This window comes from Narcine bancroftii, chromosome 11 (assembly GCF_036971445.1).
Source record: "Narcine bancroftii isolate sNarBan1 chromosome 11, sNarBan1.hap1, whole genome shotgun sequence".
NCBI classification, from domain to species: domain Eukaryota; kingdom Metazoa; phylum Chordata; class Chondrichthyes; order Torpediniformes; family Narcinidae; genus Narcine; species Narcine bancroftii.
Genome location: NC_091479.1, coordinates 65,110,343 through 65,133,021, shown reverse-complemented (window position 1 = coordinate 65,133,021; position 22,679 = coordinate 65,110,343). Strand labels below are relative to the sequence as shown.

The following is a 22,679-nucleotide window of genomic DNA, read 5'->3' as shown; positions in this document are numbered from 1 at the left end:
AATGATATGGAACACAGAACCAGAAAAGATATTGGCAACAGTTTCAATAAACATGCAAAGCAAACATTTGTAAGCCTTTGAGGAAAATGCTAAAGATTGATAGGAATTGGACATCAGGCTGGACCCACTTGTGCTGTAAAATCTATGAACAGCCTTTCGTGAAAGGTATTGAAAAACAGTGCAATCAAAAAACAAATTGCTGGAGGAACTCAGCAAATTAAGCAGTGTCTGTGAGCACAAGGGATGGTCAGTGTTTCATGTTGTGACCCTGTATCATGACTGAGGGTGGAGAGATAAGATGGTTGGAATTACAAGGAGATGGGGAGGGGTGAGATGGAATGAGAGGTGATTAGTGGGCCAAGAAGGAGTGATGGGGCCAAGTGAGGGATGGGACATGGAGATGAGAGGCAGAGGCAGGTGGATGATAGGTGGAAGCAGAGAAAGAAAAAATATGGATCAAGAATGAACAGATGGAGATCAGGTGTGAGCTTGTGGAGGTTTAGAGTGAACATACAGGGATAGGGTGTGAGTTTCCTCGATTGCTTCCAACTATCACTCACCTGACCCTGTCTTCCAATGCTTCCCCCCCCCTCCCCCCGAGGTCCATCTGCCGATTGGTCTTTGATCCACCTATCATCTAATGAATGCAGTCTCACCCCTCCACTTGTTCACTATATACTGGCTACTTTTACTCTCAGATTCAAGATTCCTTTATTTTCATGAAATAGAACATGTAATATTACATAAAGTGGCCCTCTGCCTGCTGTGAGGCACCCGAGGCACTTTGGGAACAGTCCGTGACTGCAAGTGGCCCATAGATGTGTGGGTCCCACAATAGCTAAGCCCCTCACTGATCCACTGTCATGGTCTCTGTCCTGTAAGATTATCTCCCCTTTTTCTCCTCAACGGAGGATTTTCCCTTTCTGTACCCTGTGCTGTCCAGTTCCCCGAGTCTGCAATCCCTTGAAGCCGCGGATGAACATAGGTGCCACCATCTTGACCACAGGTCTTCGCGATTTCATGATTTTAAATCAAACACTCTCAACTTCTTTAACAGACCATTTAAAGTCTGTGCAGAGCTGACAGCATTAGGTTGAATCTTTTGGAGCAGCACCGTGTCTCCACTCCCCACTCTCCCAGGTCTGCACCAGCAGCAGTGCTGCCGTTCCTGTCCATTGTCAGTCCTGATGCAGGGTCTAAATCCAAAACATCAATACTTTGTCCCCCCCTCCCCACCCTACAGATGCTACTCAACCTCCTTAGTTCCTCGAGCAGTTACCTCCACATTCCAGCATTTGCAGTCTTTTGTGTCTCCAAAGAAAAACTGATTTTTTTTTAGTTACTTTCTCTGCCCGGAGCAGAATCGAGAGGAGCACTTGTTAATATTGAAACACGCTTATCAACCAATGTAAACCTTGTGGCTTTCAAGGTCAGGCACTTAACTGGCAGTTAAATAATGTATTATTTCCTTACTCAGTGTACAGTGGCAAAGATGTCACCTTATTCACAGTAGGTGCTGTCAAATTAGATTAACTAGCAGTGCTGCAAAGCGTATGGGGGTTGTAAGTTAATTGGGGTATTTGGGGCAGCACAGACTCATGGTCCAGAAGGGCCTGTTACCATTCTGTATAGATGTTTAAATATGTATGTCTAAATAAAGAGAAACACTTTAATTGAAATTTAATAATATTTTTGACTTTTCACTATTCTATGTCTATTTGCCATATATGCTAATAGTTTGGTCCTTATCTCATAGAACTCCAGCCAATCTGAAATCTACTGCAGAGAATAACTGGCTAACACTTTTTTGAACACAATGGAGCACATAGTATCCAATATGTTAATTTTTTTTAACAGTTTCAAGTCAACAATGAATTGAATAAAATTGAATGTGATGAGTCCTTCCACGACAGTACAGCGATTCCTCCTTTTCATGAATTTTCTTCTTTCAGGCATACAACATTCATTGGGACACAAGACCAAAAACTCCAGCACAGCTACATCGAGTACAAGCCACTCCTCAGGGAATTTCTCGGGGATATCACCTTACCGGCAACAGAGGACAACAGCCCATTCCTTACAACAGCAACCACTTAATCTCAGTCAGGTACCTTGGGTAAACGTTTACATTAATTCAATGATAGAGTGCATGTTCCTGATCTCAGTTCACCCATCCAGTCTGTTCATTCATACTCAGCTTTATCCATGTACTATTAAATAACGCTCAATCTTTATCTAGCCATTCTTGATTTCTGCGCAATATTTCCGAATCTTGTTTGCATTCTTCGATCTCCTCCTGCTTGCTCCTGGTATCAATTTTCTTCAGAAACTTGTATCTTTGCTACCCTACCAATCCATGACTGATCCTCCTATCCCTGAACTGTAACTACTTATGCTCAATTGCTGTTTGCTTTGAACTTGCTCTCATCTGCTGCCTGCCTCCTCCTGCTGTTTGTCCACTTCCCATCCCTGTCTGCTGACTTGAGATCCCTATCAGTTCAATCCTGACATTCACCTGTTTATTCTTGATTCCTGCTCATTTTCTTTTGATCTCTGTTCACTCACTTTGAATCTTCTATTCACTGTTAACCTCCCTTTCTTCTGTTCTTTGTCCACTTGCTCCTATCTCCATTAACTTACTTCCTTCGTTTCTTCTTGACCCTTATTGTGCTGGGTTAGGGTTAGAGTTTCAGAAAGGAGTTTCAGAAAGTGCAGCAAGGGTTGTTTCAGGTATCCTCAACCGAACTCAGAAATGGACAATAATGGGATCTCTCCAGTTATTATTGGAGAGGCTTGAGTGTATTGGGGAACCTTTCACAAATAAAGAGAATAGAAAATATAATAGAATTTTAGCTGTTAGGTTCAGAAATTTAGAGATGTCCAGGATCACTTCATTTATGAGGAGAGGATCAGGTATGAATGCTCCTTTTCCAGAAAAAGAGAGGGTTGAGTGTGATGGGATCTCTCTTGGTGTAAGTTGTGCTGTATTAGATCACCGTTAGTATTATTGGAGGGAAAGAAAGATCGTGGAAATAAAGCTATGTTTCTTGAGCAGATTCTATTTAACATGTTTATCTATCTCAATTAACAATAAATGTGTGCTTTAGGCACAGCAACATGTGACAAGCATACCAGAGCGGACTGGGAACCATGGACATCGAAGGCAGCAAGCTTACATCACGCCGACCATCGCACAGGCTTCTTACTCATTCCCGCACCGTAGTCCTTCCCACACCACTGTGCATCCTCACCTGGCAGCAGCTCATCTACCGGGTCAGCCTCATCTGTATACCTATGCCACACCTGCAGCTCTGGGCCCCACAGGCACGGTGGCTCACCTTGTGACATCGCAGGGCTCTGCTAGGCATGCCTATGCTACCCATTCTGGGGGAATAGTTCACCAAGTGCCCGTTGCTATGGGGCCAAGAGTACTGCCATCTCCGACCATCCATCCAAGTCAGTACCAACCCCAGTTTGCCCATCAGACATATATCAACGCCTCACCAGCCTCGGCTGTCTACACAGGATACCCACTGAGCCCAACCAAGGTAAACCAGTACCCCTACCTTTAAAAGTGGAGATCAATAAGACATTGTTTTGAATTGAAACAAGCAGCAATGCATCTCACATTTGGGAAGGTACTTCAGAATCAGCCTGGAAAGAAGTGTGCCTCGTCATGGAATGGGAAAAACAAATCTTTTTATGAGAAGTTTGTTTTTAAAAGAAAAATCACCAAAACCTGAGCCTGTTAATTGACCTCTGGTCAATGTTGAAGACCTTCAAAGGGGAGTCTGTCAATTAATGTTGCAGGACATGAAGGATCTGCAACTTGGAAGTGACTCTCAGAGTTTGGTCGAACTTTTACCAGTGAAGTTCAGTAAATGTACTGCAGCTTTTGACTTTCCCATTTTTACTTTCTTTTGTGGTTTTTTTTTGTAAAGCAAAGAGTTGCTCTTCCTTTTCTCAATCAAACCATCGCGGATAAATAAAGGTTGCCAGGGCCCCTTAGAATGTAGAGTCAAGGAAAGCTTCGATCACTGACACGATACTAATGGATCATACTTATGATTACACAACCAGCCTAATAATTCTGAAGGCATTCTAGTTGTGTCTGTTCAGATCTCATGAATGTGTGTATGAGAGTGTGTGTGTATGTATAGGTGCGCATGTGTGCGCAATGAACTTCCTGGCATAGACACTGGTTTTGAACATATTCCCTTGTAGTGCCTTACGGAAAAGGTTGGGAGTTCCACCAGATTTCTTGGCGGTCAGCGTTAATGCTGAGGCAGTCCTCCCAATTGTGACTCTAGGGCATTATGATCTCGAGTGGCAGAAAGGACTAGTTGTAAGAGATCACTGAAAGCTGAGGTAGGAGTACCTTTGAAGAAAGGTTTGGGGTGGTGATTGGGCAGAGAGGATGTGCATACTTGCACAATTCTCCCCGAAGGGTGTAATTCTACAGGCTCTAACTTCATTTTCAGTGGAATAACTTACTCTCAAGGAAGAACCATGCCATTTGGCCCTTCATAATCACCCAGAGTATTTATTTGGTTAATGCTGATTAGATGGCTTCCTCTTTCCTCTGCATATCTATTTGCCGATTTATGGAACGACGCTCTCCTTGGGGGGGGAATCAAGACTTGCCAATAATAAAATCACCAGTGTTCCTCTTCTCTTAAAGGTGCCAGTTGTCATGAATCAATTGCTCCCTACAGTTAATTGGGATTGACAGGCCTTTCACATGTTACAGTATCACTGGATGGATCCTGTCCTCAGCAAAACTGGGAGAAAAATAAAATGAAGAAAAAAGAAAATGTAAGGAATCGAAAGGCAGAGTCAGTGATCCCCAAAATATTCCAAGTTATGCAATGAAGATACATGAGTGAAGTGTCACCTTTAAACTTCATTCTTTTCCTAAAAATAATTGGTTCAATCAGCGTCTCATTTCAATATCAGTCCATCGGCTTTTCAAGCAAAATTCTGCTATTTGTAAAAAGTAAGAACTCAATGCTGGAGAAACTCAGCTGGTCAGTGTACTTTATCAGTCCTTCATCAAGGCTCAAGCCCAAAATGTTGGTTATGCATCCTTATCTTTGCTATATAAAGTACACTGACCTGTTGAGTTTCTCCAGCATTGAGTTCTTACTTCAACCACAGTGTCTGCAGACTTTCATGTTTTCCTTTTCCTATTATTTGTCACTGGGAGCATCACTTCATCATTGGGACAATTTCCTGTCGTTCACAAGATGAACCATGTTTCTTCCCACCTAAACGGGACTTCAATTTCCTGCCATTTTTCCATCTAGACCTCCCAATTTAATGCAATACTGATAAGTGTCGACCGAATTGAAAGGCACCTATGCTTAAAAGCAAAGTAACCTACTCCTGTTGCTATAACTGCATGTGCACGTGTTGTTTCTTGGTATCCTGTCGGAGCCCGTTCGGCAAGCACTGGTCTGCTCTTTTACCCAAAACAGCTGAGCCCCGATGCTGGCAGGTGCAAAGCTATGGGAATGAGGATTCAGCGCTATCACTATTTACTCAAGAGCATTCAAACCACTTATGACTCCATTTGCTTAAAACTGGGACCAACCTATGCAAAAGGGTTCAGCAACTCGCTGACAGGCAGAAAACTGAGGAGGGTGAAGCAAATAATTTAAGGAAGGGCAGAGTTTCTTGATTTTAATTAGCCCTGACTCACATCATTTCATCACTGAGTTTGACTACCACCTTGTGGTAAAAAGCACTGTGATTCTTTTGGTCTGCTTGTGTGAGCTGAGGAAGAAAAAGCAGACTGAGAATTGGAAGTCAAGGAATATTTTTAATAGGTGCAGTGTCATGGGCAAACTGGGCCTTTTCTTGAAAAATATCTTGGGAAGAAAATATATGTTTTTTAAAAATAATATTTCCTTGATCAACACACAATTTGTGATGGGCATTTAAAAAACATTTCAATTTTATGTCTCAGTGATGGATTTAACATGCAGCTGCCATTTTTAATATTTTGAATTAGCATTGATTTTATTTTTTTCTCCTTGCCCTGGTTTTCTTTCTGGTGACCTCTTCTCCACAGATTTTAATGGGAACTATTCAATTTCTTCCTCTACTATTTGTTTCAAGTAATATTGTATTTATTTCCTTTTGCAGCAGTGCTGTCCAATATATTTTTAAAAACCTGCTATCAACAGAGCTATCAATAGCTAGTTATAGCCTTCTGCACTCATTTTATAATTAGACACTCTCACATCCTGGTAAATGCAAAACATACATGTACAATTAATAAACATCCAGGATATTTAAGGAATTAAGTAAAAGAGCCCTGATGATTAATACTGGCTCTGTTTCTCATTTTGTTTTTATCAGGAAATGCCCAAAATGGTGAGAGTTCACTTGTGTAGATCAAATGAATATGACGCTAATGGCAACTTTTTATATTTTTCCAAATATCCCCCAGTTAGCATGTGGCTTAAGGCTTATTTGGCAACACTGCTTTGGGATATAACTGGTAGAAAATTAAAGGTGTTGAGAAGGCATTTCTGCACGCAGATGGGTTTTTATTAGGACAACATGAGCTGTGTCATTTCGGTTGAGACTGGTCTAGAAAGAAATGCATTGGAACTTTTCCATAAGATGAATTATCTTGTTACATTTACAGTCACTGTACATTCTGAAGGCTGGGGTCTTACTACAGGGCTGTCAGCTGCCAGCTACAATTCATTTAGGGAAAAGTGTTGGTTCTGGTGAGGATGGAAACACAAGGAAAATTACAATTAAAACTTATCTCTAAAAGCAAGATGGCTCTAGTCACCAAAGAAACCACATTTTATTGCTTCACTTTCTGCCCCTTGACCATTGGGTTATAACATGAAGCTTTCTTTACCCTGTTAGGAGGAGGGAGCTGGAACTTGCTCCTCCTCTCGTGTAACTGAACTCATTTCCTAACTTCATTGTTTTTCTTTAGGTTAGAATTTCATAGTTTAATGATGACTGGCATTGCTGCTATTTTGATGTATTTATACATTTGAGTGAGTCCTTATCTGTTCTGTGTGTATATACATATATTTATATATATTAAAAAAGGAAACAAATGTTCCTAATCATTGAATCCAGAAAGGGGCTCAAAAATCTACTGAATACCAGGAAAAGTGAGCTGTCTGCACAGTTTAGTTCTTATGTTACATGAGAATTTTTATTTTGTTTAATGAGTTTATACATGTACTTTTTAAAGACATATTGAGATGCAAGTATTCGTCAGCTCAATGTCAATCAGAACCCCTTGGCCGCAACCACCACCCAATCAGGTTTGGGTTGGTGGACAGATCAGCATTGACTTTGGGAGGATTAACCAATGACCCCTGCAAATATTTCAGCTGAGAACAATGTGACTGAAGTTTCTGGATAGCTTGAATTCATTTGTTGTTTGATGTTCCATAATGCTTGCTTACTTAAGATTCTTTGCTGTTCACTGTACTTTGATTGTTTACTATCAACTGGTAGCCTTTATGCTTGTTAATCCCTGTGAAGTGTTATGGCATTGGTGCATATTGAATGTTTTTTTTTTCAGTTCGGCTGCAAGTGCCTTTGATCCAGAAGATCTTCTATGTATATTGGCAATAGAGCATGGCTTTTTTAAAAAAAAGAATGTGGGTTTCATACATTCAGCAGAAAGGTGGCACCAGTTCCCTGATGCCAAGCATGGAGAGTAGACATAACTATAAAAATGGTAACAATTCCTCAAATGTAGGGCTTCCTTTGGCAACAATATTTGGAACATTGTTCCGTTAAACTGAAATGCCCCATGTTGGAGATACTCTCGCATGCAAAGAGTTATGTGGATTACAGGCAAGAAACATGGATTGATTTGGAATTTAAAGATTTTGCTCTACAAGCAACCCAGGAGAGAAACTATAGGGGTTAATAAAAAGGTCTCTTTTTTTCTAATATTCTTCATTAAATATTCAGGTGCTGGTGATAAAAATGATTGTTTTGGAGGGTGTAGGTAGTGGGGGGGGGGGGGTGTTGTGATGAAACATCCAAGAATATAGAGAATCAGGATTGACTAATCCTAGAGAACGTTGGGTACACATTTGGAATTTAGAGGGGATAAAGAAAATAATCAGAAATATCCTCCCATTATTTTCTCCACTTCTTTGTGATTATATCTATGTCTTTTTGAAACTTTGCAAGCATAAAGGTCTTTGATAGCCAGAAACATGTCTGCTACATTTTGGAGTAGAGACTGTTTCATTTCACCATTACACACTATACTATTCAGATTTTCTTTTTACCTGCTAGAATGCAGAGACTGTTATGGTTCTTGCCTTGGGCGAGAACAATTTTCAATCTGATACTAATTTGTAAGAGTCTTTTTTATTACACAAACTAAATTAAACCTCATCAAGTGGTCGATTTTGTCCTGGAAGCATAACTGGCTGTTTTTTTTTTCTTTAAGCCACCAAAGCAGCTACGATTAAGTTTGACGTGACTGCTGGAGGAATTGGGTCTCTTTCCCTCAATCGTTTTAGTTCTCCCTACTTTTGAGTCCTTGCTTCCATGCTGATTAATTTGATATCATGCTAATGGAGTTGATCCTCACTTGTGAAGGCAGAACAATGATTGAAACAGGGCCCCATAGGCTTGTCCCCAGTGCCACTAATATTAGCCCTGCTCGTTGTAACTCACCCAACACAGATCTTGGAATTTCAGCTCCTTGACTAAATTTACAAAGCCATCAGTGAAGCACACTTTTAAACCATTACAAACATTTTTAGCTCAGTAGCACTTTATTGTCATCTATAATACATACCAACTCTTAATCTGAAATGAAGAAATAGTGATGTTGATAACTTGGACATGCAGCTAAGGTGAAAAGGAGAGAGCTAGGTGTGATGGTTTGAAGTCAGAGGAATAAAGTGACATGATGAAGTTGGAAAGGGTTAAGGTGACAAAATTAATGAAGCGGGACAATTGCATTGTGCACAATTCACAAAAAGGAAAAAAATGTGGGTTGCTTTAGTTGGTATTGTAGTTGGTATCTATTATTGTTCATTTTGGAATGCTGCTGTGTGAAAGTTTAAAATTCGTCCTTTGCTATATTTTCAAATAAAAGTAATATTAATTTCCTTGCACTAGTAAAAGGTCATCAAAAGTACCACTTCAAGGTTAAAAGATGCAGAGTTTTATTCTTGATGAGAAGCAAGCCTGACACTTATCTCTCCTGTTCACCCATCGCAGAATACAAACTGGTCAAGAATGGCAGAGTGTAGAGGCAGGAAGGCAAAATACCAATTGTGCTCTCATTACATTGCCATGGCATTCCCACACTGGATTGTCCTATTCCCACACTGGATTGTTGTATTCCCCCAGTCATGATTTTATCATTCTGTCCTAATCTCCCAACACTTTATATGTACACTGCACAGCCTTTCTCAAACTGCTCTATTCCTGAAATAATAATGCCAAATCTTAATTGCACTGCCTTGCCAATATATTTGTAGTCTTCAAACTTTACATTGAGTCCTACTAACTTTTAACTTACCAGGCTGGCTGCGCACACCATTCCACACTTTTCTCTCATTCTGCATTGTTGTATCTAGTTTCCTGTCCTGCGATGCTTAAATGTTGTCTTGCCATTTTTAGGCTGCCCACACTGTACACCTTCACCCAAATGATTCTGCTTTCCTCATTCCATCCTGTTCTACTTTCACTTAGTCTCATTGCTATTACAGAAGTGGATAGTTATTGAAGGAACAGAATCTTAGGCAGATTGGAAGAGATCTGATTTTACACTCTTATCAAGCCAGAGATAGTAATAATCTGGAAAAGAATCAAATTAAAAATTAGATTCATAACCTAGAATACACAGAAAATGTTTCCTCACATACAAAAAAATCCTATCTTCAATTGCTTGAAAAACACAAGTCTCACAAACCTTCCCCACCATTCAATGTGATCATGACCGATCATTGCTTGCCTCTTCTATTGTCAGTTTCCACAAACCCTCAATTCCTTGACTTTTCAAATACTTATTGATCAATATCTTAAATATATCTAGTGATCTGGCATCCACTACATTTAATTACTGAGAATTCCAGAGATTTTTACACCCCTCACTTTTCAATGACCTGTCAACCTCCTTAGGATGTTTGGATATGGTCATCCATCATTCTTCTAAACTCCAAGGAATACAGACTCAAAATCTCTTCACAAGGACAATTCTCCTATCCCAGTAATTATCTTGTTAAATCTCCTTTTGAATGCATCCAATGCTATTGTGTTTTTTTTTAAGGGGTTAAGGGGACCAAAACTTCACACAGTATCCTATGTATGGACTTGCCAATATCCTGTAAGAATTCTAGCAAAACTGCTCTTAAACTCCAACTTTTCACAATAAAGGTCAAAATGGCATTTGCTTTTGGAGCTGCCTGCTAACTTTTTTATTATTCATACCCTAAAACACCTTGATCCCTTTGAACATCACTCATTGCAGTTTCTCTCCATTTGGTCTACAATCTACCTTTTTACCCCTCTTATTGACATGCACGACCTCACACATCCCCACACTTCCATTTGCCAGGTTTTCACCCTATCTACATCTTTCATTAAACCATGCTGACTAGATGCAGCATAACTAAATGATTGGTTCTTAATCTTTAATGATAAATGTAAGCAAATTGCCAATAATAGATGTTAAAGGAACTGGCCAGTAATTCTTCATGTTCTATCTTTCTCCCTTTCTGAACAGGTGATTCACATTAGCTGTTTCCTCATTTTCTGGTATCACTGGCATTTTTTGAATTTTGAAAAGATTCAATCAATGGATCTGCTCTCTCTGCAACCACTTCACTTAAAACCACAGGGTGCATAAAACTCAAAACAATTGTTTTTCTGAACTTATGGGTTTGATTTTTGTTGACTGTAACACGTTATGTAGTAGAGTGCCATTTAGAATTTCCCGATAGTTGCTTGGAATGAAAGGTTTTCAGAATGAAAGATTTTCAGATCCTGGTAGATAGGAAAACTCTCTGTTTACCAATATTCCATGTAATTCACCATGCTGAAGTGGGAGATGAGGGAAATAAAGAGGGAATAAAGATTTAATTTGTCAGTATAGGGCATATTTATTAGAGTCATATAATCTTTAAACAATACCCACTTCCAAACTCTTCTGCTGGCTTCGCCAAGGTACATTTTGAGTTTTTTTTTAGACCAAGAATCCCATTTCATCCACTTTCGGCATCAAGGCCTGGTTATCTGTATTCATTCTCTGTAGGTTTGTGTATCAAAGTGTTTCTCTGTTTTTCTTTGTGGACTGTCTTTTTGCTCTGTGGTTTGTTGTCTTTTAAAGGCATGGGTGCAGGGTGTGGGGTGGGGGGAAGTGTGAGATGTTGTAGGATTATATGTACAATGTAGAAACTTACTTATCTTTGCCCCATATTCTAGATATGGTTATGAGAATGTTTATTTTACTGAATTGTAGAGTGTTTAAAAGCAAAATACAGCCAGAAACTCAGTTGTAGCTACTAAATGCTTGTGTTTTTTTTAAAGATGTTGTGAGCTCACTCTTAACTGTTTCAGTTGTAGGAGGAATGAGTGAAAATTTTTATGGTCTCATCTTGAAACTAATATTAGAAGCATTGTAAATTAAAAGAGGATTTTAATTGAAAAATATAGAGTATATAGTTATTTTAACTGTTACTACTAACTGTAGGGAGAAAAGGGGGTCTATTGTTGTGAACTGTTTAGCTTGTAGTTCACTGGTTGTTGATCATTTTTTCGGTCTCCAAGGTAAATCTGCTTATCTCCTAATCAGAATATAAACACACACATATGCATATTGTATATGTGTAGAAATGTAATCACACACTGTCTTGGATTTGCATTAAACGGTTTTAAGTCACTATGTGAGCAGTCTGTATGTGTGCCTATCTACCTGTATATGTTACCATGCACTTTCAACATGTCACACTGCTTGTGATTGCCAACTCTCTTTTGTCTGCTCAAGCTAAGTTTATGAGAAGCAAATGGGGCCTGCCTTTTTCTGGGATCTGCAAAAGGCTGAATAAAAAAGTCATACCTGCTCTTTTATCATGCCAGAGAGACAGGAATTTGAATAGTAGAGTGAAATTTTTGAAATTAAGACATTGCTTAACTGGGAGACATTATGGGTGAAAGATACACAAGGAAGGACATTACGTGAGACTCAGTTACAATTGAGGATACGGTTAATAGTTTTGCATACATGCAAGTTTATTGAGGCTTGAATGCTGGAGGCCATTCATTAATGAGTTAGAACTGTCATATCTGGAAGTGTCATCTTGGTGGCTAATCAGCTGGAAAATGGTGGTATGATAAACAGTTGCTGGGATAAGGATGGTGAGACAGGTAGTTGAGAGTGAGTCGTTGAGCTGTGAGCAAACCCAAAGCTGGAAGGTGGAGGGAGCCTTCACAAAATTCAGCTAACTAAAAAGGTTAGCAGTGGACTCTGCAGTCCGTGACCTGCACAAGCAGGAACCTTTAAGTCACACAGAAGGCCCGCATGGAAGGAGTAACCTGAGACAGTCAAGTCAAGTTTATTGTCATCTGATTATACAAGTACAACCCGATGAAACAGTCTGGTCCTCGGTGCAAAACATGCATATACGCAAGACATAACACACATACAGACAAACAATACATGTGCAGGACAAGTATTTTCTCTATAAAAATAAATCAATAAATATTGCTTTGTATAAATAAGTGTCTCAGATAATTAGTTCCTATGGTCACTGCCCGTGGGAAGAAGCTGTTCCTTAGCCTGGTGGTGCTGGCTCTGATCCTCCTGGATTTCTTCTCCAATAGAGGCAGCTGAAAGATGCTGTGTGCAGGGTGGAAGGGATCCTCAATTTTGCACGCCCTCTTCAGACAACAATTCTGGTAGATCACATCGATGGAGGGAAAGGAGACTTCAGTGATCCCCTGCCACTCTTATGGTCCTGTGGATTGGACTCCGATCCAACACTACAGCAACTGTACCACACTGTGATGCAGCCAGCCAGGAGTCTCTCAGTAGATTTCCAATAGAAGGTTGGCATAATGGCAGCTGGTAGCCTTGCCCACTTCAGTCTTCTCAGGAAGTGCAGGGACTGTGGTGCCTTCCTGATAAATGAGGAGAAATTAAGTGTCTACGAGAGGCGTTTAATTAGTTAATTTAATTAGTTAAATGAACTTCAAGGAACTTGGTTCTTTCCACTCTCTCTATCATAGTTATTGATGTGTGGTGGAGGGTGGTCATTCCTGGTCCTCATTCATCTCCTTCATCTTGTCCACATTGAGACTCAGGTTGTTCCTCTCGCACCATTTCACGAGATTTTCCACCTCTTGTCTGTAGTGCGACTCTTCGTTGTTACTGATGAGACCGACTACTGTTGTGCTTCTGGAGTGTAGTGGTTATCATGTTCATCTCACACCAACTACTGTTGTCATCTGCAAATTTGATGATACTGTGGAGCTGGATCTGGCAATGCAGTCATGGGTCAGTCGCGTGAACAGGAACGGGCTGAGCTCACAGCCCTGAGGTGCACCAGTGCTCGGCGTGACGGTGCTCAATATTCTATTACCAACTCAGATTGGTCTTTCCATTATGAAGTCCAGGATCCAATTACAGAGAGGTGCATTGAGTTCCAGCAAGGACAGCTTCTCCACCAGCCTCTGGGGGTATGATTGTATTAAGCATCAAGCTGAAGTTAATGAACAGCAACCTGTCATTATAAGGCATCCTTCTCCAGGTGGGCCAGGACAGAGTGAAGCGATAAGGCTATAGCATCACCTGTGGAATGGTTTCCTCAATAGGCAATTTGAAATGGATCCAGTGTCTCTGGGAGGTGTACTTTTTTTTAAATTATTTTTTATTTTTCACTCTATGAACCATACTAACCAAAATACACACAAACATTTCCCTCTTGAATATACACAGTGTCATTTTCTCCCCTTTTTCCCCCTCCCCTCCCCACCCACTCAACGTTCAACCTATATGATACATTAAACAATGTCATCACACAATGAAAATAAACAAGAAATTTGTGTCATCTACTTTTACACACTGGGTCAGTTCATTTTGTCTTCTCCTGTCATTTTAGGCGGTGGAGGTCCACGGTAGGACTTCTCTGTTGTGTTCCATGTACAGTTCCCAAATTTGTTCGAATACTGTGATGTTATTTCTTAAATTATATGTTATTTTTTACCAATGGAATACATTTATCCATTTGTATGTACCATTGCTGTACTCTCAGGCTATCTTCTAATTTCCAGGTTGACATAATACATTTTTTTGCTACAGCTAAGGCTATCATAATAAATCTTTTTTGTGCTTCATCCAGTTTGAGGCCTAATTCTTTACTTCTTAGAAGAAAGATCTCTGGATTTTTTGGTATGTTGCTTTTTGTGATTTTATTTAATACCTGGTTTAGATCTTCCCAAAACTTTTCCACTTTCTCACATGCCCAAATTGCATGTACTGTTGTTCCCGTTTCCTTCTTACAGCGAAAACATCTGTCTGATCCTGTTGGGTCCCATTTATTTAACTTTTGGGGTGTGGTGTATAGCCTGTGTAACCAATTATATTGTATCATGCGTAACCTCGTGTTTATTGTATTTCTCATAGTTCCGGAGCATAGCTTTTCCCATGTTTCATTCTTTATCTTTATGTTTAGATCTTGTTCCCATTTTTGTTTGGGTTTACAGCTTGTTTCCTCGTTCTCTTTCTCTTGCAGCTTGATGTACATGTTTGTTATAAATCTTTTAATTATCATTGTGTCTGTAATCACATATCAAAATTGCTTCCTTCTGGTAACCTCAGCCTGCTTCCCAATTTGTCCTTCAAGTAGGTTTTCAGTTGGTGGTATGCAAACATTGTACCGTGTTGGGAGGTGTACTTCGATGTGTTCCATCACCAGACGCTCGAAGCATTTCATAATAGTGGAGGTCAGTCCCACAGGCCGCTAGTCATTGAAGCCTATTATTGTCACCCTCCTGGGTACTGGAATGATGGTGGTTGTCTTGATCCCTGCGAGAATGATGAACTGCAGCAGTGAGGTGTTGAAGATGACAGTGAAGACCTCTGTCAATTGGTCTGCGTAGTCCTTCAGTACCCGGCCAGGTATTTTGTCTGGTCCCACTGCCTTGTGTGGGTTCACCTTGGACTGGGTTCTCACCTCAGCCGTGACTATGCAGCTTTCTTTAGCAAGCTGCCTGAATGAAACATCATTCCGGCAGCATTGGATGCCATACTGAATATAGGCTCCTGTGCATTTGCATGTCAAGTGCACAGAGGAACTCGAGGAAAATTGCAGGCTTTGTGCAACATGCAAGAAACCTAATGTTAAATATTGTTTTTCACTAAAAACAGCAATGCAAAGCACACAAAATGTAACATTAGGTTTCTTGCATGTTGCACAAAGGCTGCAAATTTTCTCTGGTTCCTCTGTGCACTTGACATGCAAATGCACAGGAGCCTATATACAGTATGGCATCCAATGCTGCCGGAATTGTTGTCTGAAGAGGGCGTGCAAAATTGAGGATCCCTTCCACCCTGCACACAGCATCTTTCAGCTGCCTCTATTGGAGAAGAAATCCAGGAGGATCAGAGCCAGCATTACCAGGCTAAGGAACAGCTTCTTCCCACGGGCAGTGACCATAGGAATTAATTATCTGAAACACTTATTTATACAAAGCAATATTTATTGATTTATTTTTATAGAGAAAATACTTGTCCTGCACATGTATTGTTTGTCTGTATGTGTGTTATGTCTTGCGTATATGCATGTTTTGCACCGAGGACCAGACTGTTTCATCGGGTTGTACTTGTATAATCAGATGACAATAAACTTGACTTGACTGTCTCAGGTTACTCCTTCCATGCGGGCCTTCTGTGTGACTTAAAGGTTCCTGCTTGTGCAGGTCACGGACTGCAGAGTCCACTGCTAACCTTTTTAGTTAGCTGAATTTTGTGAAGGCTCCCTACACCTTCCAGCTTTGGGTTTGCTCACAGCTCAGCGACTCACTCTCAACTACCTGTCTCACCATCCTTATCCCAGCAACTGTTTATTTCTAGGCATATGTAATTCCCCATTGAGTGTAAAGAAAGCTTCACTCAAGTCCTGCTCACTCATTTGCCCACCACATCATTATCTTGCCACAGGGACTTTAGTTCCTCAAAAATTTATGAATATGGTCTTCAGCTGAACTACTCTTCACTGATATAGTTCAAAGCAAAACTCTCAGACTAACGAGTCTGTCATTACAGCTTCCCTTCTTTGAATAACAACTTTCCTTCATGAGCTTTTATTGGAAGTACTAGAACCAACCAAAATTTACTGTGTAGTCAATGTTTCTATAAGCTTTACAAAGGTAACCCAAAATAACCTCTGCTAATTGGGATCTACTTCAGGGAATACCACTCTTCTGGATATATTCATTCTCCAGTGTTGAGTTCAGCAGAAATTAGAAGTTTGCATGTGGTTTGTTGGGTGACAATGCTAACTTGTAATGTTACTTGTGATTTTTTTTGGTGGCGTATTATTCAAGATAGATTAGGGTTAAATATTTTTGGTGTGCCATTTATCCAGAGACCAAAAGGAAAATCTTTGTGTGGTACCAGGGAATAAATAGGTGTGAGCTGAATGAACTGCACTTCAGCAAGAAGATGAAGATGGAAAGTTAGGGGAAGTATATTCTGATACTCTGAAGCATGCATGATTCAGCAAACAGGGAGTGTTAGAGATATTGACAAACATTAAACTGGACAAATCCCCAAGGTGTTATGGGAAGCAAGGGAGGATATTTCTGACACAGATTCTTGCATCATCTTTAGCCATAGGTGAGATACTGGGAGAGTAGTTAATTTTGTTCCCCTGTTCAAGGAGGGTAGTGGAGATAATTCGGGAGTAACAGGAATCCTACTGGGAAAACAATTCTTCGGGATGGGATTTATAAACACTTGTAAAGTCAGGGGCCACTTAGGGGAATCAGCGTGGTTTTATGCATGAGAAACCCTGCCTCAGAAATTTGCTCTCATAAAAGTGATGAAGGCAAGGCAGTAAAACAAGCTATACTGTATGTGAATTTCCACATTGCTTTTGAAAAGGCCCCTACATCACTCTGGTCTAGAAAGTTAGTGATTTTGGCAAACTGAATCCAAAATTGGCTTGGTGATGGGAAGCAATGAGTAGGGGTGGGGGGTTGTTTTCTAACAGGAGGTCTGTAAACAAAGACATATCCTAGAAATTGGTGCTGGAAGTTTGGTAGTACATAAAAAGGACAGCATGCAAACAGGTTTTTCGACTACCATGACTGTGCAGACCATGGCATCAATCTAACTGATCCTACCTGCCTGCATATGGTTCATGTCCCTTCATAGCCATGCCTTTCATGTAGCCATCTAAACACCTCTTAAATGTTAACTATTAAATCTGCTTATTCACCTCCCTGTCAACTCGTTCTAGTTACCCATCACTCTGAATAAAATAAACAATTGCCTCACAAATTTCCTTGAAACTGTCCTCTCTCCTTAAATCTATATCCACTCTTGAAAATAAGACTTTGTCCATCTACTCCACAAAAGCTCTCATAGTTTTATATACTTCTGTCACATAAACAGGCTCCAATGCACTGGAGAAATGAATCCAAGTTTGTCCAACCTCTGCTTACAATTAATACTCTCTAATCCACACAATCCTTTCCAAATCTGCACCCTTTCCAAAACCTTCATGTCTTTTCTGTAATAGACAACCAGATCACACAATACTGCAAATGTGGCCAGAACTATGTTTTTTAGAGCTGCACCAACTTTTAGACTCAAAACCCTGATCCTGAAGGCTAGTATGCCATTTGTTTTCTTTACCACCACTTGTGTGGCCATTTCTAGGGAACGATAGCCTTATTCCCCAAGATCCCTCTGAATGTAAATTCTCCGAAGGATACTACCATTTACTTTATATTTCCACTTTGCCTTTAATCTCCCAATGTGCAGCACCTCGTTCTTGTCTGGATTACATTTTCTTGTCATATTTCCAAATGATCTATATCCTTTGACAACTTTCCTCACTATCTACAACACCACAATTCTTGAGTCATTTGTAAACCTACTAGTCAGCCCATCTAACCATTCATCCAAACCAGATAAATATATCACAAACAACAGAGGTCCTAGCACTGACTCTTTGGAATACCTATAGTCATAGACTTCCAGTCAGAATAGGAGCCTTCCCCTACTACCCTTTGTCTTCAGATAACAAGCTCATTTTGAATTGAATCCACCAAGTCTCTGCAGATCCCATGTGCCTTCATTTTTTGAATCAGCCTAACATGAAGGACCTTGTTGAATGCTTTACGTCAATCCAACTGACAACATCCACTACCCTACATTCATCAATAATCATCGTCTCCTCAAAATAGCTTACTTAAGTTTGCAAGATCACCTTCACCCCACAAAGCAATGCTAAAGATACAGAGGGAAAAGTAAAAATACAATGCTGGATAAACTTAGCAGTGTCTTTTATATAGCAAAGGTAAGGGTATATAACCACCACATTTCTGGCTGAGCCCTACATTAAGATATGGAAAAATGTCAGCATGCATCCGAACAAAAAGGTAACAAGGGAGAGGAGCATAGTCCCAAAGGCAGGAAGTAAAAGGTGGAGAAGGGAGGAAGGGCACAGCAGCAAGCAGGGGGAGTAGAGATGGCTAGGGAGGGAGAAAGAAGAATAGGTTATCAGAAACAGAGAAGTCTGTTAATTCCATCCGGTTGGAGAGTGCCCAGACAGAAAATCAGGTGGTGTTCCTCCAATGTATGTGTGCATCTGGTGGGATAGTACGAGGCCATGGACAGACATGTGAGTATGGGAATGGGATGCAGAATTGAAATGGTTGGCCACTGGGAGGTCCCTGTCACTAATGCAGACAGAATGAAGGTGCCCAGCGAAGCGATCTCCCAGTCTGCATCCAGTCTCTAATGTAGCGAAGGCTACAAAGGGTGCATCGGATGCGATAAATCACTCCTGAGGATACAGAGTGAAGTGTTACACCACTTGAAAGACCTGTTTGGGGCCCTGGACTTTGGTGACGGAGGAAATGAAGGTGTGTGTTGTACCTCTTGCAGCCACAGGGGAAGGTGCTGGGATGGGCGTGGGGGGGGGGGGAAGTATTAGTAGGGAGTGCTGGTGCATGAGAAAGTCATGGAGGAGAGATCCCTACAGAAGGTAGCGAGGGAAGGAGAGGGGAAGATGTGTCTGGTAGTGGGATCATGTGGTAAGTGCCGGAAATTGCGGAATGTGTTGGAGACAGAGGCTGGTAAGGTGGTAGTGAGGACAAGGGGAATTCTGTGTTTGTTGCATCTAGGGGTAGAGGGGGCCAGGGAAGATGAGTGGGAAATGGAGAAGATGTAGGTGAGGGCTGAGTTGATGATGGTTAAGGGGAAGCCTCTTTTCTGGAAGAATGTGGACATTTCAGATCATCTGGACTGGATGACCTCATCTTGGGAACAGATGGAGTGGAGGTAGAGAAATTGCGAAAAGGGAACAGAATCCTTGCAGAGGATGTGAGGATGTGTAGTTGAAGTAATTGTGGGAATTGATGGGTTTGTAAAATATGTTGGCAGAAAGCTTCTCTCCCGAGATAGAGGCAGAGAGATCCAGAAAAGGCTACCCAGATGCTTGGGTTTATGTACTTTGGGGAAAAGGTGAAACTAGGCAGTGCAGGGTTGGAAACCGTGGGAGGGAAGAGACCAAGTGGTGTTGGAGACAGTTGCTTGGTGAGATGTGGTGGGGACCTGTGGAAGGGAAAAATAAGAGGAGGTGGCTTAGAGCCATCATCTGGCCTCAGCGAGATCAGTGTGCAACATAACAGCATCACTCCTTGTCTGTGGGTTTCATGGTGAGGTTGGGATTTTTGTGGAGAGAGTGGAGGGCAGAGTGATCAGAGGAGGTGAGATTAAAATAATAGAGGGTAGTGGTTAAGTTGAGACAGTTGATGTCTCATCAGCAATTGGTGAAGGGTTTAGGGAAGGTTAAGGGGTGGTGGTGGAGATGATGGGCCTGTGGGATCCAGCAGTGAGGTCGGGACCATGGTAGGCCTCTATGTCATTGAGAGTCACCATTGGAAACTGTGGCTTAAAGGTTGGCATGGAAGTAGCATGGAACTCTGGTAAGTGGACTTCTGAGGCCTAGGCAGTAGTCGGCAGTTAAAGCATTGGGATTTTTGGTAGGTAGGTGGCCGGGGCCAGGGTTCGAGTCAACGGCCAAGGTGTTGTGAGCTCCAGTAAGCAGGTAGCTTTGGCCAAGGTTGGAGTAGGCAGCTGAGGCGTCGGGCCCTAGGTGGCAGTTGGCGACACTTCAAACAGAGGTAGGTGGCTGGTGTCTGGGTTGGAGTCAGTGGTTGAATTTTTGGTGGCTCCGGTAAGTAGGCGGCCAAGACCTAGGTGGTTGTCGAAAGCACTTCAGTCAGAGGGATTTACTTCAGCTGGACGGAGCAGTGGGAGATGGAATCTAATGCAAACAAATGTGCGGTCATGGTTTTGACTTGTCTAATATCGAAGATATAGACAATAAGTGGCAGGGACCATAGAAATGTTAATGCACTCTCTCCAGCATAATCACATTCTTCTGTGTGTCTACGAGAGCAACACACAACACTCCAAGTGTGGTTTAACCAGTCTTCTCTAAAATTGAAACATAATATCTCAACTCTTCTGTTCTCTGCCCTTACCAAAAAGGCAACATGTCACATGCCTTTTTTGCTCAATCCATCTGTGTTGCCACTATAGATTTAGACTTTGTTCATCAGCATTCCTTGGTGCTCTGCCATTTACTGCATATATCCAAGTCTGATTTGACTTCCCAAAATGTACCATATCACAATTGTCAGTATTAAATTCCATCTGCCAAAGCTGCACCCAACTGAGCAATATCCTGCTCTCGCCTAAGACAACCTTCCTCACTATCCATAAAACCCTCAATTTTGTGTCATCTGCAAATGTATTAGTCAGATCTTCTACATTTGCAGACAAATCATACAGAGAGAGAGATTTATCAAGATATAGATAAACATTATAGATAGATATAGATAAAACTCAAACAACCCAAGGTCCCAGCAATGACTCATGCGCTGCACCGCCACAGTGCAAAAGTCACAGATGTCCTATCATAAAAGCATCCTTCAACCACCATCCTCTGCCTCCTATCACTGCCAATTTGAATTCAATCAGATAGCTCACCTTAGGGAAGTCACGTGATGGAGTAGTGGCCGGACGGTGAACTCCAGTCCTCTCCAGAAAAGTTGAAAAAAATAAAGGAAAGGACAAAGACACAAAAATAAAAATTAAAGTAAAGTGAATATAAAGGTGGAAAGAAGATGGCGACGAAAAAAGAAAAATCGAAACCAACAGTAAGAAGAGAGGAAGAGAAGACAACGAAGAAGAAGGAGAAGGCCTTACCTGTTCGAAGAGGCCCGCGGTGGAGAGAGAAACCCGCTCCCTCAGGTCGGTAGAAAGTGTACTACAAAAATGGCTCGCTGAGCCGAGTAAAAGTGCGCAATCGCGCAAGTAAAAAAACACACCGACGGGAGGGGCGACCAGCTGGGGAGTCGATCTCCACAGCCGGCAATGACAGCTACAGAACAGCAGCAGCAAGAGGAGAACATAGAAGACAACGAAAACAAGAAAGAAGAGAAGAAAAAGAAAACAAAGAAACAACAGATGGCCAACCCAGAGGAAGAAGAAGAGGAAGAGTACAGTGAAATGGAAGAAGAAGGGAAAGGCAAGACAATGGATATACTTTCTCTTATTAAAGAATACATGGATTCATTTAAAGAATGGCAAGCACAAGAATTTAGTGATTTAAGAAGAAGAATAAACAGTACAGAAGAGAAAGTGAATAAAATAGATATGACCATATCAGAAATAGGAAAAAGAATGGACAAGGTGGAAGAACGAGAAGCAGCAGTAGAAATGGAGGTAGAGGACTTAAAAAAGAAATTAGAGGAATCTAATAAAAAAGTTAAAGAGACACAAGAGCTGTTAGCTCAGAAAATAGATATAATGGAAAATTATAACAGAAGAAATAATATAAAGATAGTGGGTCTTAAGGAAGATGAAGAAGGCAAGAATATGAGAGAGTTTATAAAAGATTGGATCCCCAGGATCTTAGGATGTCCAGAACTACAGCAAGAAATGGAAATAGAAAGGGCACATAGAGCATTAGCCTTTAAACCACAACCACAACAAAAGCCAAGATCCATTTTAGTAAAATTTCTAAGATATACTACAAGAGTAAAGGTACTGGAGAAAACAATGGAGAAAGTAAGAGAGGACAACAAGCCACTGGAGTACAAAGGGCGAAAAAATTTTATTTATCCAGATATATGTTTTGAACTCCTGAAGAAGAGAAAGGAGTTCAATACAGCAAAGGCGATTTTATGGAAGAAAGGGTATAAATTTATACTAAAGCATCCAGCGGTATTGAAAATATTTATTCCAGGACAGCAAAACAGACTATTCTTGGATCCAGAGGAAGCACGAAAATTTGCAGAACATTTACAAAATAGACTGAGAGATGAAGACGTGTAACGAAAGTACAAAAGACTGCGAACTAAAAAGACACATAAGTTTTGAACTCCTGAAGAAGAGGAAGGAGTTCAATACAGCGAAA

General features: G+C 40.9%; 1 protein-coding gene across 10 annotated transcripts in view; it reads left to right on the top strand.

Annotated features, from left to right (window-relative positions):
- hipk2 (homeodomain interacting protein kinase 2) overlaps nucleotides 1-11,899 on the top strand; it is a 275,596-nt gene extending 263,697 nt beyond the window's left edge. For all 10 annotated transcript variants that reach the window (XM_069903172.1, XM_069903177.1, XM_069903180.1 and 7 more), the window contains 2 exons: nucleotides 1,953-2,107; nucleotides 3,108-11,899. In XM_069903172.1, the coding sequence (XP_069759273.1) occupies nucleotides 1,953-2,107; nucleotides 3,108-3,572 (620 nt within the window). In that variant the 3' untranslated portion in view covers nucleotides 3,573-11,899. The remainder of the gene's footprint in view (nucleotides 1-1,952; nucleotides 2,108-3,107) is intronic.
- The last annotated feature ends 10,780 nt before the right edge of the window (nucleotides 11,900-22,679 follow it).